This window comes from Dromaius novaehollandiae, chromosome 20 (assembly GCF_036370855.1).
Source record: "Dromaius novaehollandiae isolate bDroNov1 chromosome 20, bDroNov1.hap1, whole genome shotgun sequence".
In the NCBI taxonomy this organism is placed as follows: Eukaryota; Metazoa; Chordata; class Aves; order Casuariiformes; family Dromaiidae; genus Dromaius; species Dromaius novaehollandiae.
The window spans coordinates 3,790,415-3,804,369 of record NC_088117.1 but is presented as its reverse complement, the minus strand read 5'-3'; the positions used below and the strand labels follow the sequence as shown (position 1 = coordinate 3,804,369).

General features: G+C 50.2%; 1 protein-coding gene across 17 annotated transcripts in view; it reads right to left on the bottom strand.

Annotated features, from left to right (window-relative positions):
* Positions 1–5,757: 5,757 nt before the first annotated feature.
* The window catches only part of EHMT1 (euchromatic histone lysine methyltransferase 1), a 132,765-nt gene continuing 124,567 nt past the window's right edge, over positions 5,758–13,955 (bottom strand). For all 17 annotated transcript variants that reach the window (XM_026113752.2, XM_026113756.2, XM_026113753.2 and 14 more), the window contains 3 exons: positions 13,746–13,824; positions 9,393–9,568; positions 5,758–7,590 (listed from right to left, as the gene is read on the bottom strand). In XM_026113752.2, coding sequence (XP_025969537.1) covers positions 7,407–7,590; positions 9,393–9,568; positions 13,746–13,824 — 439 coding nt within the window. In that variant the 3' untranslated portion in view covers positions 5,758–7,406. The remainder of the gene's footprint in view (positions 7,591–9,392; positions 9,569–13,745; positions 13,825–13,955) is intronic.

Sequence of the window (13,955 nt, the reverse complement as noted above, 5' to 3'; positions counted from 1 at the left end):
TTTGGGTAGCGATGTCCTTCATCTTAGGTACATGCAAACCTTTCAGATCGATAGAGGTCTCAGGGAAAGCATAGGTGAAGAGCTACTGATGCAATCAGGGAATGATGCTGAACCTTTTTGGCCACCTTTGCTAGTGCTGAGCACATCCCAAGCAGGATATGACCTGACTGGGACTCACCTGTTGCCTGAGTTTCCTTCCTTTGGCCTCCCTCTCTGTCCCAGAGAGTCTAGTGGGAATTTATTCATTACAAACACAAACTTTCAGCGGATATGGGCATTTGCTGCAAGGGCAGCTGCAGACATGACCTGACTGTGCAGCTTTGCCGGTGCTTTCCGAGGCTCGCGCAGGCTCCTCAGGTGGCTATGAGGCACTTGGTAGATCCAGGACGGATCAGCAGGTCGTGACGGAGCGAGCAGCGCCGGGCGCATGAGCAGCAGGTCGCACTCCTCGGCAAGGAGCCTGGTGGTTTGGTTTCTATTTGTACAGTGCTCCTGTTTCACAGCTGGCGCTGATGGGCACTACCTCCTTAAGCATCATAAAAATAAATGCAGCGAGAGCTCGTCTCACCGTTTCTTCCACAAAGCAGCACGCAGAGCAGCCAGCAAAGCGCTGTAGTTGCGTACGACCGGTGAAGCTTGCTCCCTTGCCCTCCTGGGAGCCACGGCAAGCCCTGCGGCTGCTTAACGCCATGCTTATTTGTTGGGGCCTCTTTAACAACTCTTGCGTCGGTAAACAGAAATTAAAAGGCAAGAGCTGAGCAAGAAAACTCGAGCTCTGGACTGACCTTGTTCAACCTCCATCTCCCAATTAAAGCAGTAACATTTCACCTCTGCTCACAGGCAACGTCAAGCAATATTTGCTCTTTCTGGGCGTTTGTTCCATTACTGTTATTGCCCACGGAAGCAGGGGGGGAGGCGGCAGGCTGCGTCAGAGCTCCCCCCCCCCCCCCCCCCCGCGTAACGATCCGCTTCTCCCCCTGCCTCGTGCATCACGCCCATCACATTTTAAGACTTGCAGCCTATTATCCCCCAGCGTCTTCGCAAACGAAACAGGCTTCACCTTCGCCTCCAAAGGGAAAAAGGAGGTTCATTGCAGCATCTGCCTGCAAAGCTCAGGGCTCCGAGAAAAAGTTTGAATGTTTAGGGTTCTTCCTTTAACAAAACCCCTCTGTGCACCCTTCCTGGAGGCTGCCCCAAAGGACCCTGCGCAGACCAGAGCCCCTGGCCTGGCCGGGTGCGTGCTGTGCAGCGCTGGGTGCAGCAGCACCTTTCAGTGGGTGCCGGCAAGCGCCGAATTGGGGGCCTACCCATTTAATAGGGTAAATAAAAAGCAAAGGATGCAAACGAGCCAGGAACCAGAGAGCTGGAGCTGCATCTTATAGCACAAGCCCCTCTTTAGTCTAAGGTTTTACTGCTTGAAGTCACTCGGTGCCCTGGGATCCTCCAATGAGGAAATTTAAGAAAATATTTAAAATAAATAGGACTGCTCTGGTGTAATACATCAGGAAAATTTAGTCCAATGCCAGCAAAGAGACAGAAAGCAAGGAAGATGCTCCCGGAAGCCGGCTGTGGCTGGCCAGGTGCTCGCAAGCCTGCACACACTGTTGGTTCACACGTCCTAAGGACACACAGATTTCAGCCTGATTCTCACGTAGGGCTTTCATAACTGAGGCAGGACACGAGGGCCTTTCCCAGCCAGCCCGTAGCTTTTCAGCTTTCCCCATAACACAGACATAAAGAGGAAATTAAAAGAGCGATAGCAGAGCTCTTTCAGCAGACGACGCAATATTCTGTATTATCAGCAAGATAAACTATTATTTCTTCCAGCACTGGCAAAAGCTAAGGAATGAGGAGCGGGGTTGAAATCATACCTTTATGTTGCATTACTCTCACCTGCTGCTTGCCTCCCTCCCGGGACCCTGGGACAACCACCACTTCTTCAGCAGGGAGAGGCCAGCGCTGGGTTATAAAGAGAGAGACAGAGTCTATAAAGGGGAAAAGCCAGATGAGCTACAGTATTTCAGGATAATTTCATGGCTTCAGGTCTCTCAGGCCAGTTTGGCTGAACGCAGCAAGTCACTCGCCAGAGTTAGACCAGAGACGCTGGCTCGCAGCACAGGCTGCTTCTCCCCGTCTAACTTCACTGATGTCTTCAGTTGTCCCCCACGTAACTACCGGGTGTTGGAAGAGTTTCAAGTGGTGGAGCCGCAGCTCCCCAGACCGCCGCGGCCACGGCCGTCTCCAGGCACCCCCTTGCCCGTCTTCTTCTGCATCAAGGCTGAACCAGCAACCAGCACTGCCTTTCGGGATGGTTTCTAGCCACATACATTGGTCAGCAGCCCACAGAGAGGAGTAGGATTTGCTCGTGGCAGCTCCAGGGGCAGCTCCACTCCTTCCCGGGTCTCCTGCAAGAGCTGAGGGCTGCAGGAGAGGCAGCCACGCGCGCGGGGAGAAGGGATGGAGAGATGTCCCGTGTGCGGGAGGGAAGCAGCATCTCCTTTGGCCAGGCACAATCAGGGTTATTCACCGTTATCCGTCTCCCCACCATGCAGGCAAAGGTGAGACACTGTGAAACGCGGCCACATCCCACAGCAGGACATCCCACCGCTTGTCTCAGCCCTGCCATGTCCCCATGTCATTGTGTTCCCCCCACACACACACATACACACAAAACAGCTCTTGCTCAGCAGAGCTCGGGTCAGGCTCCTTTTTTTGTTTGAGAGCACCGGGCACTTCATCCTTTTAATCCAACATGTTCTAGCTAATCAAAGAGTCATTTTCAGATTTACTAAAAATAAAAATAAAAAAACATCTATTCTGGCAAAGGCCTGAAGCTCTTGGGTTCAGACCAGCTGGCAGAGAGCAAATATCCTTCCCGCTCCCTCTTTCCAGGAGCATCCCGTATCCCGGCAGTCGCCGAGCCGGGTCCGGGTCCGAGGTACAAGCTGCTGCCGGGGCCCTTGGCCGAACGGCAGCAGATTGCAACTGTTGACAAAACCTTTCCCATGGCATCTTCATGCTCTCGCTGATGTTCGGCCTTCCCCTCTACAATCAGTCTAATTAATTTACCTTATTAGAAAACGCACGCACGCACCGAGCCGGCAGCAGCCCCGGTTCCTCCAGCGCTGTGCCGGAGGCGTCTGATCCGGCTCAGGAGAAATTCCTATTAAAATCACAGCTGGTGCCTGCACCGGTTTAAAAATTACAGCCCTTCGCCGTCTACCCAGTCTCACCTGTATGTTTGGAAACCTGGCGTGGCAATAAATGGGTATATCTAAATTGTAGTAGACAATTTGCAAAGAAAACTAAAGGCAGGACCTCTTCTAAGGCTGATGAGGTACATGAAGCTGCTCTGACCTCTTTGGCTCAACTTTCCCCCATGACTCTTGCTCCGGCCCCGCACTCAGCGGCAGAGCAGCACCGGGAAAGCCCAGCACCAGCCGGCCTTTCCCAAGAAACGCTCCCTGCTCGCCCCGGCCGACGCCAGCAGCGGAGCTCCCGCTCGCCTGCTTCCTCTCAGAGCTGCTGGGCCTTGGTTTAGGTGCATCAAAAAACACGGGAAAAGCCATCTGCGTTTCACCTTCACCCACCTTTGGCCGGTGCAAGTCTTCTCTTTGCTCAGGAAGAGCAAGGTTTGGCCCTGCCCAGCCTCCCCAAGGGAGCGATTTTCAGAGCAAATAGCAAAAGCAGAGTCAGTCCCCTGCACACCTCAGAAAACACAGGCTTTCTTTCCCATGCTGCACCGAGCGCAAGGTGAAAATAAGCAATTCCAAGAAAGTTAATGTTCACAGATCGGATTTCTCTAGGGCTTTGCCACCTCTCACCTATCAGACGTTATTTTAATGTTTCATTATGTATTATTATAATACATAATTATTATTAACCTGTATTTAAATGATCTCTACTTGCTAGGGCACATCAAATTGCTGAAGGGTCCTACTTGCTTTTCCTGTGAACTGTCGCTATTTTTAATTGCACCATTTGCAGTTCCAACAGCAAGATTATGACTTTTTTATTTTTGTCAAACAAGACAGTTCTCTTTCCTACACGCGCTCTGGTTTATTGACCAACCTGCCCTCAAGCTGCCCAACATTGATGCTTTGGGAATTTTACCTTCTAAGCAGCCACCCAAAACCAGCCCTGTGGTTAAAAGGGTGGCAAGAACCAGGCTGAGACCTCGAGGCTCATGAAGGAGAGCAAACGAAGGGGACGAGCAGCTGCGATTTGGAGGAAGGGCTGTTTTGCCCCGCTCCCAGAGGGCCACCTGAGGGCTGTCTGGCTCGTCATGGCCACTGCTGAGCCCTCGCAAGGTTATGGCACACGTGCATGAAATACGGCTGGTGAGAGGCAGGAGGGCTTGGACCTGCACAGCCTGGCGAGCTCCGGCTTTTTCCTGCTGAAGCCCCAGCTTTCGGGATGCCTGGCAATACCCGGTGGGCGCAGTGCTGGCAGGTGGGGGTGTAAAGCCAAGGGGCATCAGGAGCCAGTCCCGGCATGGCACCCGCTTTTCCCAGCAAAACGGCAAGGCCGCCCCAAGGCAGGGCCTGCACAGCATCTCTGGGAGCGAGAGGTCCACGGCGGCTCCTGTGATGGAGACGGACCCGGAAAAATCCCAGCCCAAAGTGCCGGGGAATCGCCGCGTGGTTGCTCATGGCCCGGCCGCGCATCCCTGGGGGTGGCGAGATTTCGTTGCCAGCTGGCCGGGGCGGTTTCCTGGCCGCCGGAGCCGCTCGGGGCGCAGCACCGGTGGCCTCAGCCACATCTCTGCCGGGAAGGGCGCTGGGCACGGCGCTGCCAGCTGCCGAGCGGGGCCAGGGCGGGCGCCGGGGACGAGGGCCACCAGCCACCCGGCCCTGCAGGGAGGCGGCCGAAACCCTCCCCTCTCCATCATCTCCCCCGCTGGAACCGGGCCGGGCTTTTACTACCGTTTATGAATATTTTTATGAGCTATCGACTGCCAATGACTCAGAGGGTTTTACGACTTTTCTGAAGCGGCAGATTTACGGGGAGGGCTGGCAGCGGCGGCGGCGCTGAGTCACCTCGGGGCACCCTCCCCCGGAGCCGAGGCAGGCCGGGGGCCGCGCGGCGCCTGCCCCCAGCCCCGAAGCGGCTCCATCCGCCCCCAAACCAGGGCAGCCTGGAGCCTGGCGGTCGCCAGCACGCCTCCCCGCCACCACATCGCCCGGCGGGGACACTCCTGTCCGTGAAAGTCTCCAAACGGACCCAAAGCCGTGGCGCCCGGGCGGCTCGGCCTGCCCGTCGCTGGCAGAGGGAAGGCGCTGGCCGAGGAGCGCGGCCGCCTCCAAGCTCAGCGGGACGCAGCGGTGCGTCGAGTAAAGTCTTGTGCCTTCCCCCTAAATCCTTTTTTTTTTAAATTCAGGAAAATAAATTGCCTCCACACTGGAGCCGGGGACTTGTCCCAGTGGGGGCCGGCGGCACCCAAACCCCTCCATGAGGCCCCTGGCGCTGGCCAGGCCCGTCGCGCACCCGCTAACCAAAGCCCCGACTCCCCACCAGCCTAAAATTACAATTTAAGTCAACACAAGATTTAAAAACCACCCCAAGCCAAAGATAATAGAGGTGGGCTTCTTTTCGTCCGCTTGGAAATACTCTTTTAATTTTCCTTTGAATCGAGGAGACGATAAACTCATCCCCGGTGCCGCAGGCCCAGTGGCAGCTTCCTCCTCCCCCCACAGCGAGACTCGCGCCCAGGGCCAGCGCGCTGGCAGCGCTGCGGACAAACGAGGGCCAAACCCGTTTTAAAGCACTTTTTTTTTTTTTTTATTGATTTCATTGAAAACAGAACAAGAAAATGATCAGAGCCAAAAGACTGCTCCTTTAAAACTGTCAAAAACATTAACAGAAAAAAATAATAATAATAAACATGACGGCATTATGAATGTTCTAGAAGAGATGAACAAAAAAAAACTGTTACTGCACTAATTACAGTATTTAAAGATATATGCAAAAAAAATTAAGATAATGACCTGCCCAGCCATCACACAAAAGGTGATGGCAAATTTATTCACACTACAATACTAACAATTTAAAAAAAGTTTTGTGTTTTTTCCTGCATTTTATACTAAAATCACTTTGTTCTTTTTATACAATTGATAGTTTATATTCACGTGGTGAGCAAAAATCACACCAGAATCAGCACCGTTTTTGTTTTGTGGTTTCTTTTTGTTGTTGTTTTGTTTTTTTATTTTTTTTATTTTTTAATGCTAGTCCCCAATGTTTCAGTAATGGTAAAAAATAAATCAGTTTATTTAAACCTCATAGCATGTGGCTTAAAAATTAATCGAAGGTGCCCAGCGTTGAGAAAAGTGATGGGAACAGATGAGCTGGTGGCATCTGGGATCTTCTCGCTGTGACATGTCCTGTCTGCTGTTCGCCCCAGCCGGCAGACGTGAGTCGAGGTTCTCTATAATATATATATCATTCACTTTATTTTTTTAAAAAAGAAAACTGATTTTCTTAAGAAGTTAGTGTCTTGTACAATCCCCTTCAACCTTCCCTCTCTAAAACTGCTAATGTGATAGGAGAGGAAAATCCTTCCACTGATGAAACGAACACTGAAACAGTAACATGGCCGAGAGGCGTAGACGAGAGCTGGTTTTTAACGGAGAAAGCCTGGCAGGGAAGAGGGCCTCAGGGAAAGAGTCTCCGGTCCACTCGGGAGAGACGCTAGGACCAAAGGGATTTAAGTATTGTGGATTTCTTCTCATTAGAAGAGACAAAAGAGTAAGTCGGTGGATTTGGTAACAGAGGAGGCATCGGTTGGAAATGCCCTCTAGCTCCTAGTGACAGAAGAGGGACAGACCACACTGCAACGTCCTGCGAGATGTGGGAGAAATTCACTGTTTAGGAAAAAAAAACAAAAAACAAACAAACCAACAAAAACAACCAGCAGAACCTGCCCCAAGGGCTGTGCCAAGAAAAACAAAATGCCAGCACCTCCCTCCCCCCTCCCCGCTTCCCCCCTGCTTTTAGAAAGAAAGTCCCATCAAGTATTCAAAGTTTATTACAAGTGAACTGGAGATGACTTGGCATGAGCGATCCATTCAATTAACAATATTCGGAGGAGGACGGGCAGCTCTCCCTTGGCTCTGACAACACTTAGCACATTAAGAGACGGAGGCCAGGACAGCTTGCATGGAAAAAACGCAACAGCCACCCCTCCACACGCACTGTAAAAACCAGCAGCTTTCCAGGACCAGGGAGGGGTGAACAACATCACGGAGGCGGGATTTGCTTTTACTTATTCCTCAAGTAACAGTCGGTGGCACAGCCCTAAGTGTCACGAACCCTTGGCTTTCCTTGAGCGGGTTTTCTCTTTAAATGGAAATTCAGACAGTATGTGAATCTATAGGGTTAAAACAAGTCAGTCTCTGGGGAGCGGAGCCTCAAAAGGGGCCGGCTGCCGTGGCAGAGCTGGTGTCAGGGAGCCCGTTTTCCTGGGTGTCCTGGGACGAGGTGCTCGCCTGCCGCTGGGCCAGCGCTGAGCTCGAGTGTTTGCACTTGGGTGAACCACACTGACAGCTGAAGTATTTGCCTTTGATGTCCCAGAACCTGTCTCCGTAGTCAAAGCTGGAAGAGAGAGGCAGAAACAGGGGGTCACTGGGAAGAAGGGGCTGGAGGGAAAGGGATCACACATCAACACCAGGAATTTGGGGGTCGTAATCCCCAACACTGCCAGCAACTTGGGCCTGAAAGAGATGAGAATTCAGGTGCACGCAGTCTTGGCACTTTGGTAAGGTCCTCTTTTCTCTGTCAGGCCTTTAAGGTCCACCTTGGGCCAAATCCACACTGATTTCTTTTCTGTTTTAATCCCACTACTGGACAACGAAGCCATCCAGCCCTGGCCCGCTCAGAGGGAGCAGAGCTGTGCAAGAGTTTCTCTAACCCTACCATGCCACAACGCTTCCTAGCCACATACGCAGAAAGCCTGGGGCAAAAAAACAGAGGAGGAGGAAAGAACAGGAAATTCAGCACCTGAGCCTTGGGGACACACAGGCCGTGGGGTTTGTATCGGTAGGAAATACTGCAAAAGGACCTATGAGGTCTGTTCTCACTGCAGAAGGGAAGGTGCAGGGTCCCTACGCTGCCACTCTGCCCACGTACAAACAGCATCCCGACGCAAACAAAGCTGCACCTCGGACTGGTCCGCTGGGGAAAAACAGTTCAAGACATGGATCTTAAAACCTGCCTGATCTGAGAAACGAAACACAGAATGACAATCACAACACATGCACCTTCCCATGCACGAAATAAAGATACCAGAGGGATCTGCCTTCTTAACAAAACTGTCACGTCAGTGGGAACGGAGGATTTCTTTTCCATGCCTGTGCACAGGAGAGGTGCAAACCCCAACCTGCACCCTTCCCAGCACCTCTGGGTCCCTAACACAGCAGGGCCACCTTTCACAGAGCTCTCTCTGTGGCTTTGGTTAGGGGTTACTTTGATAAGCAGCCTCCCAGTGACACCAGCTAGAGCAAGACAGACCAGAATCAGGCCAGGCCCTCTAAAAGGAGCTGCATGTCTTATGTCAAGGCTGAACTGGATCCTGCCAGAGCACCAATGAGTCACATTTGTGCAGCACACAAGATGCTACCTTGTCTGTACTGTGCCTCATCCTAGATGCGCTGCCTCAGCCTGGATGTACTACTCACGCCACCAAAAGGTTGTCCCTGTACAGGAGGTACCACCTACCCAACCAAAAGGTTGGGGGAAAGGGAGGTAAAACTAGTAAACATCATAAAAAAAAGAAGGAACTGGAACGGTACCAAGTCAGTGACACAACTAGTCATTTTGCTCTGGATCTAAAACACAGAACGGGACATCTTAAGGGTTTCTGCACTACCCCAGCGCAGCTCCTAGGACTCCACGGCACACTCACAGCAGTGGTCCCCGAAGACCCGGCACCTTGCGTTACCATTTACACGTTCGCAAGGCACATGTGCAGCTCTGCTGCTCAGGAACAGGACAGTACTTTGCTGATTCTGCCATGAAGGATGACAGGGGCAGCAAAGGATGAGCCCACAAACTGCTGCATTTTTGCCTCGTAAAACGGACAAACCCCAGGATCTCACACCGCTAGAAAGCTATTCACTACTGGTTTGCACAGTGCTTCGAAGTCCCTCCTGCCAGGAGGCAGTGGAGACCCCCAGGAGAGGAATTCCCTTCCTGACTCCTGCAGACACTCTTGCGTTACCAGCATCACTACTTCCCAACCCTTTTCAAGCGCACATGTAATGTGCTCCAGTTCTTAGCGTGAGCTGCTGCTCCTTAGGCAGCTCTCTCCCTTTGGGAAGAACTGTTTCATCCATTCGGTTCTCCCCCACGCCCGGTGGCCAGTCCCCGGTGGGATGGCACACCAAGGCAGTACCTACCCGATTTCTTCTCCGGCTTCTATATGCCTTGTGCTGAAGAAGGCGATCCTGGGAAAGCGGAGGTCCTGATGCGACATGAAGACCCGCACTGGGATGAGGTTTGGCTCACAGAGGTGGTTTATAAAGCGGCTGATGTTGCCATAGAAACGAGCATCTATGCAGTACACCTCTCCATCCTACAGGGAGGAACGTTGAATGTTGCGTTACGTGAAGTCGTTTTTAATATTATTACTGCTATTTGTTTAAAACACAACTGAGCTGAAGGTCATTCCACTAATACTCTGGAGACCTTCAAGAAGAAGGCAGACCAGGGCAGGCTTAAAATCACTAAACACATACTCTTTTATATTAAACAGTAGCCCGAATATACGGTTTCTTTCCACAGAGCACTATGCCCCCACAAGCCCTAAGACCTTTGAAAATGCTCTGGACATTAGCTGGCACATCAGCTCTCCACAAACCTGCTCTGCTAAAGCACCAGTTCGGTACAGCGGGATTTATGTTCTGTGAAGACAAACACTGCATGGGTAAAAGCCACCAGATAGGGGGACCAGCATCTGTTCTGTCCTCCTAATTGAACATGACAGCTAGGAAACACAAAGCCAGAGCCTGGAGAAAACATGGTATTCTGTAGATAAAAAGTGAAAGTGAGAACAGAAATTCCCTTTCCAAAGTGCCCAGACAGCAGTAATATTTTGTTTTCCTTGAAAATAAAAGAAACCCCCTCAGGGCTTTTTTATTCCAGCAGAGAATGACTGTGCAAAGCAGAGACTTTAATTACAGAAGCTAATTTCAGTTGCAGAGAGGCCAAAAGCAAAAGGATCCATTAGCAGTGCTCAAATTCCCTTTTGGGCAAGCACCTCGCAATCTTTAATGGATGAGCTGTGCCAGATCATACCGTCCAACTGATACAGGAGCCCAGGGAAAGATCTCCCAGTGGCTGGGGGAGGTGTCATCCACATGGGCCCACATCACACCAGGGTGTTACAGGCTCTAAATTTAATGGCAAGTAATCCTCATCACCCCCTCACTTTTATCCATGGAGATGCCACCTTCTTGGGTGAAGACAACATCACCCACTACTGTATCTCGTGACCACCTAGAAAGATCTGAGCTCCCCCCTGTACAAGCCGACACATACTTCTCAGGAAAGCAGCCAGCATTCTCCTGCATTAACCAACACAAGCAGCATCCTCACAGTAAAGCTGCTGAGGAGGACAATTCCCAAAGCAAACTGCTTCCCACCTTGCTACAAGGATTTGGGGAAGTTACGAGTCACAGAGTGGCAAGCAGAGAGGAAAAGCAGCGATCATGAACCTGCTCTGGGGTGAGATGAGGCTCATCCTCAAGAGAACAGAAAGCAAAAGGGCTCTGTGACAGGCCTATACAGATGGTTGTATTCATCTCTCACATCTAAAAACTTCAGTGCTTAAAGTGGAAGGATATTATGATTCCAAATGGCCTTTAATGACCCAGATTGCCAGCTGAAATGCAAAGGGTTCCCAGTCAGGCCTGTGTCCGTATGTATCTTTTTACTGGCTCTCCCAGATGAGCAAGAGCTGGGTAAGGTATCCGAAGATCCTTGGGGCAGCGATCCTGCAGTACTGCCGCTTAATTGACTTTATCAGCATCAGAGCCAGGTAAGCAGTTGTGTCAAAAGGCAATCGAGAACGTGGAGAATGGGAAGGCACTGGGGTTTCTTAGGAGGGAGGGAAGCCAAGAGAAAGCCATCCTTGCCTTGCGGGCAGCAGGAGATTGCACAGAAACATCAAGGTGCAGCTCTGAGCAGAGCTTCTCTTTGACTGAATATAGCAGGACTCAGTGCGTGAGCAAGGACTGCAGAAGGTGGGCCTGCACCTGGGAAAAGGCTGGCTTAACTTAAACCTAACTTAGCAGTCGAGTGAACGACCATCCCTATACAAGAGGTCTAAGCCCAGGCCTCACTGCAGTCTATCAATGTTTTAGGCAAGTTAACCGACATGTATCTGTATGCACAAGAACCATTACAATGGAAGAGCTGGACCAACACTGTGAAAAGTGTCCAGTAACCACAAAGCCTGTATTTAAGATCTGGCTGGGTATGATTTTGCATGATTTCCTACGTATGTTCACCCAACTTCCTCCATTTACATAAAGCAGAGATCCCAGTTCTATCCTGGGGCAATACCAGGGCAAAACACATTATTAGTGTTTGTAAAAATACTCTGAGACCTTGCCATGAAAAAGTTTGGCTAAAAAGCATTAGAGCAGGCAAGCTGAACAGAAAGTAACCACCACAGCTAAAACTCGATCTCAGCTTTCCCGAAGATAACATGTTTTCCAGTTCTCTAGTACGGCGATGAAAGAACTATCCTTTCAATGAGAGGAAGCCCAGACAGTATCTGCTGTGTTATGTTCTCCTCCCTGAAAGCCCAGAAGTGGCAGTAAGTTTTGGCTGTTCAACATTTGCCTGATGATTCACAATGCATGCAGCCTTGAGTTCTCAAGAGAATAGGGACATCAGAAATAACGTCCCCATCGCTCTCAGAGCACAAACTCCATCCAGGCCATTCTTTGGAGACACTCAGAGGCCCTGTAAGGCTGCCCCCTCTCAGGGTCGGGCTTCACGTCCTTTTTATCTTGCCATCACTCAGGAGGCAAGAGGACCTGGCTCGCTCCCCCCTGCCTTCACAGCACTGCCTTCTGCCCTCTTCAGCCTGCTCTGTGCTGATGGGTCTATTTTGATGAATGCCAACTGACTGGGTGCCTGTTACTCCACAGATGCTCCACTTTGAAAATACCCTGAAAAAGATTTCATTCTTGCTACTGTACTTAGGTCTCTCTCCTTGTTTCACTATAGGCTCCATAAACACACAGTACAGAGGTTCTCCCTCAAAGCTGCTACCCACAGGCTAACCTGAGAGGCAAGGCAAGGCCCAGGCAGACTACAAACTGCACAAACCAGGTTGAAGTCCCTGCTGTTTTTCAAGCTTCCTGGGTCAGCTCTTCCCATTTCATCACTGGGGGACAGGAAGACAGAAAGGCTGGTAGTGCTTCCGTCTCAACAGGGCACGGATCCATTAAAAGGTATGCCAATCTATGGCAGCAGGGGACACCTTAAGAGGTCTTTATCTTTTATCCCTTACAGAAGATTGCTGAAGGCAGGTAAGCCAACATTTACTCTTCAGAAGTCAACAAGGATGTGCATCAATACAGCAAAACCCAATGGATTAAGAGGTAAAATACTTTCAAAATTTTTGCTTTTAGTTCAGGCCCTGCTGGCCCATCTTGATTGCTAGTTCATCCCAGGCATCACTATATAAATAACCCTTCCTTAAGCACAAGTTACAGCTTAGCTTCGGACTCGGACTCTTCCTCATGCTTGTATTCATACTTCAGAGATTGCTAACGTCTGAGCAGCTCTCAGTGTGCATGACTCTTCCAGACCTTGTTTAGAGAATTGAGACCACTTGAAATGCCATAATCCTGACACAGACTGAGAAGCAGCATGGAAATGACTGCACGTCTGCTCTCTGAAGGAGAAGGATGTATGGTGTACCTAGGAGCTGGTCCAGCCATGATTCTGGGCGTTAATTACAATTCAATCCCTCTGTTTTCAGACTGACTACAAGACTCTTCATTATGTCTTTTTTCAGCAGTTGAACATGTGTATCCCTTTTTTTAAAAAAACTATATTTGTCACTAAACTGAAAACAAAAGTAAGACAAAAAAACTGTCTAAAATTCCTCTTGGAAGCCACCCCGCTCCACCGAGTCCCTTGCTCACCTTTCTTTCCCAAGGAAAGTCTGAAGTAATGATCTTACTTAAAAGCTTTAGATTGCACTTTCCAAAGCAGGATTTCTGCTATGAGAAAGCTCTCTGCAGAGCAGTGCTGGATAACCAGCAGCAGAACACGCTTCAAGTCCCTGCCAGGCTATCTGGTGGGTTCCTTTATAAGAGAACTTTTTTTTTCAGTCTTTGAGCTCATTCATCAACTTTCTGTTATGAAGAAATTACAGAGCTGCCAATCAACCCAGCTGCAAGCCTGCATTCTCCTATACACACACCTGGATATCAAAAGCTGATCTCAGGACGTGCAAATGGTTTTGAGAGCAGAGGACCTTGCAATGGAAACTATTGCAGGCAGGCTGTAACACAGTGGCCTAAAACTGCCAGACTTTCTGCTATTTTAACCATCCCAAAGCCTCACCTCAACCTCTTTACATTTTGAATAGAAAACAGCTAGGAAATGGTCCTCCTCTTTGCAAGCTTTCAGATTGTGCTGTATATCAAAATGGAGGCAAATATTCTCTCTGCTCTTTTGGAGCAGCAAGACCGCGGTTTTTTCCTACCAGGCACCTTCAGATACTGTACCTTGTTGTCAAGGTCGAAGAGGTAGGAGTCCTCTTCACGGACATCTGCCTCGGAATCAGATATCAGCTCACCAACATACCTGCAGATAAACACGAAATGTGGAAATAAGATGCTTGTGCGACCATAAACTTCGGTTTAAACACCTCTTTCTTACACGCAAAGGTAAGAGGGAAAGAAAGGGACACAGTCCAGTTATAAATCATAACCTGT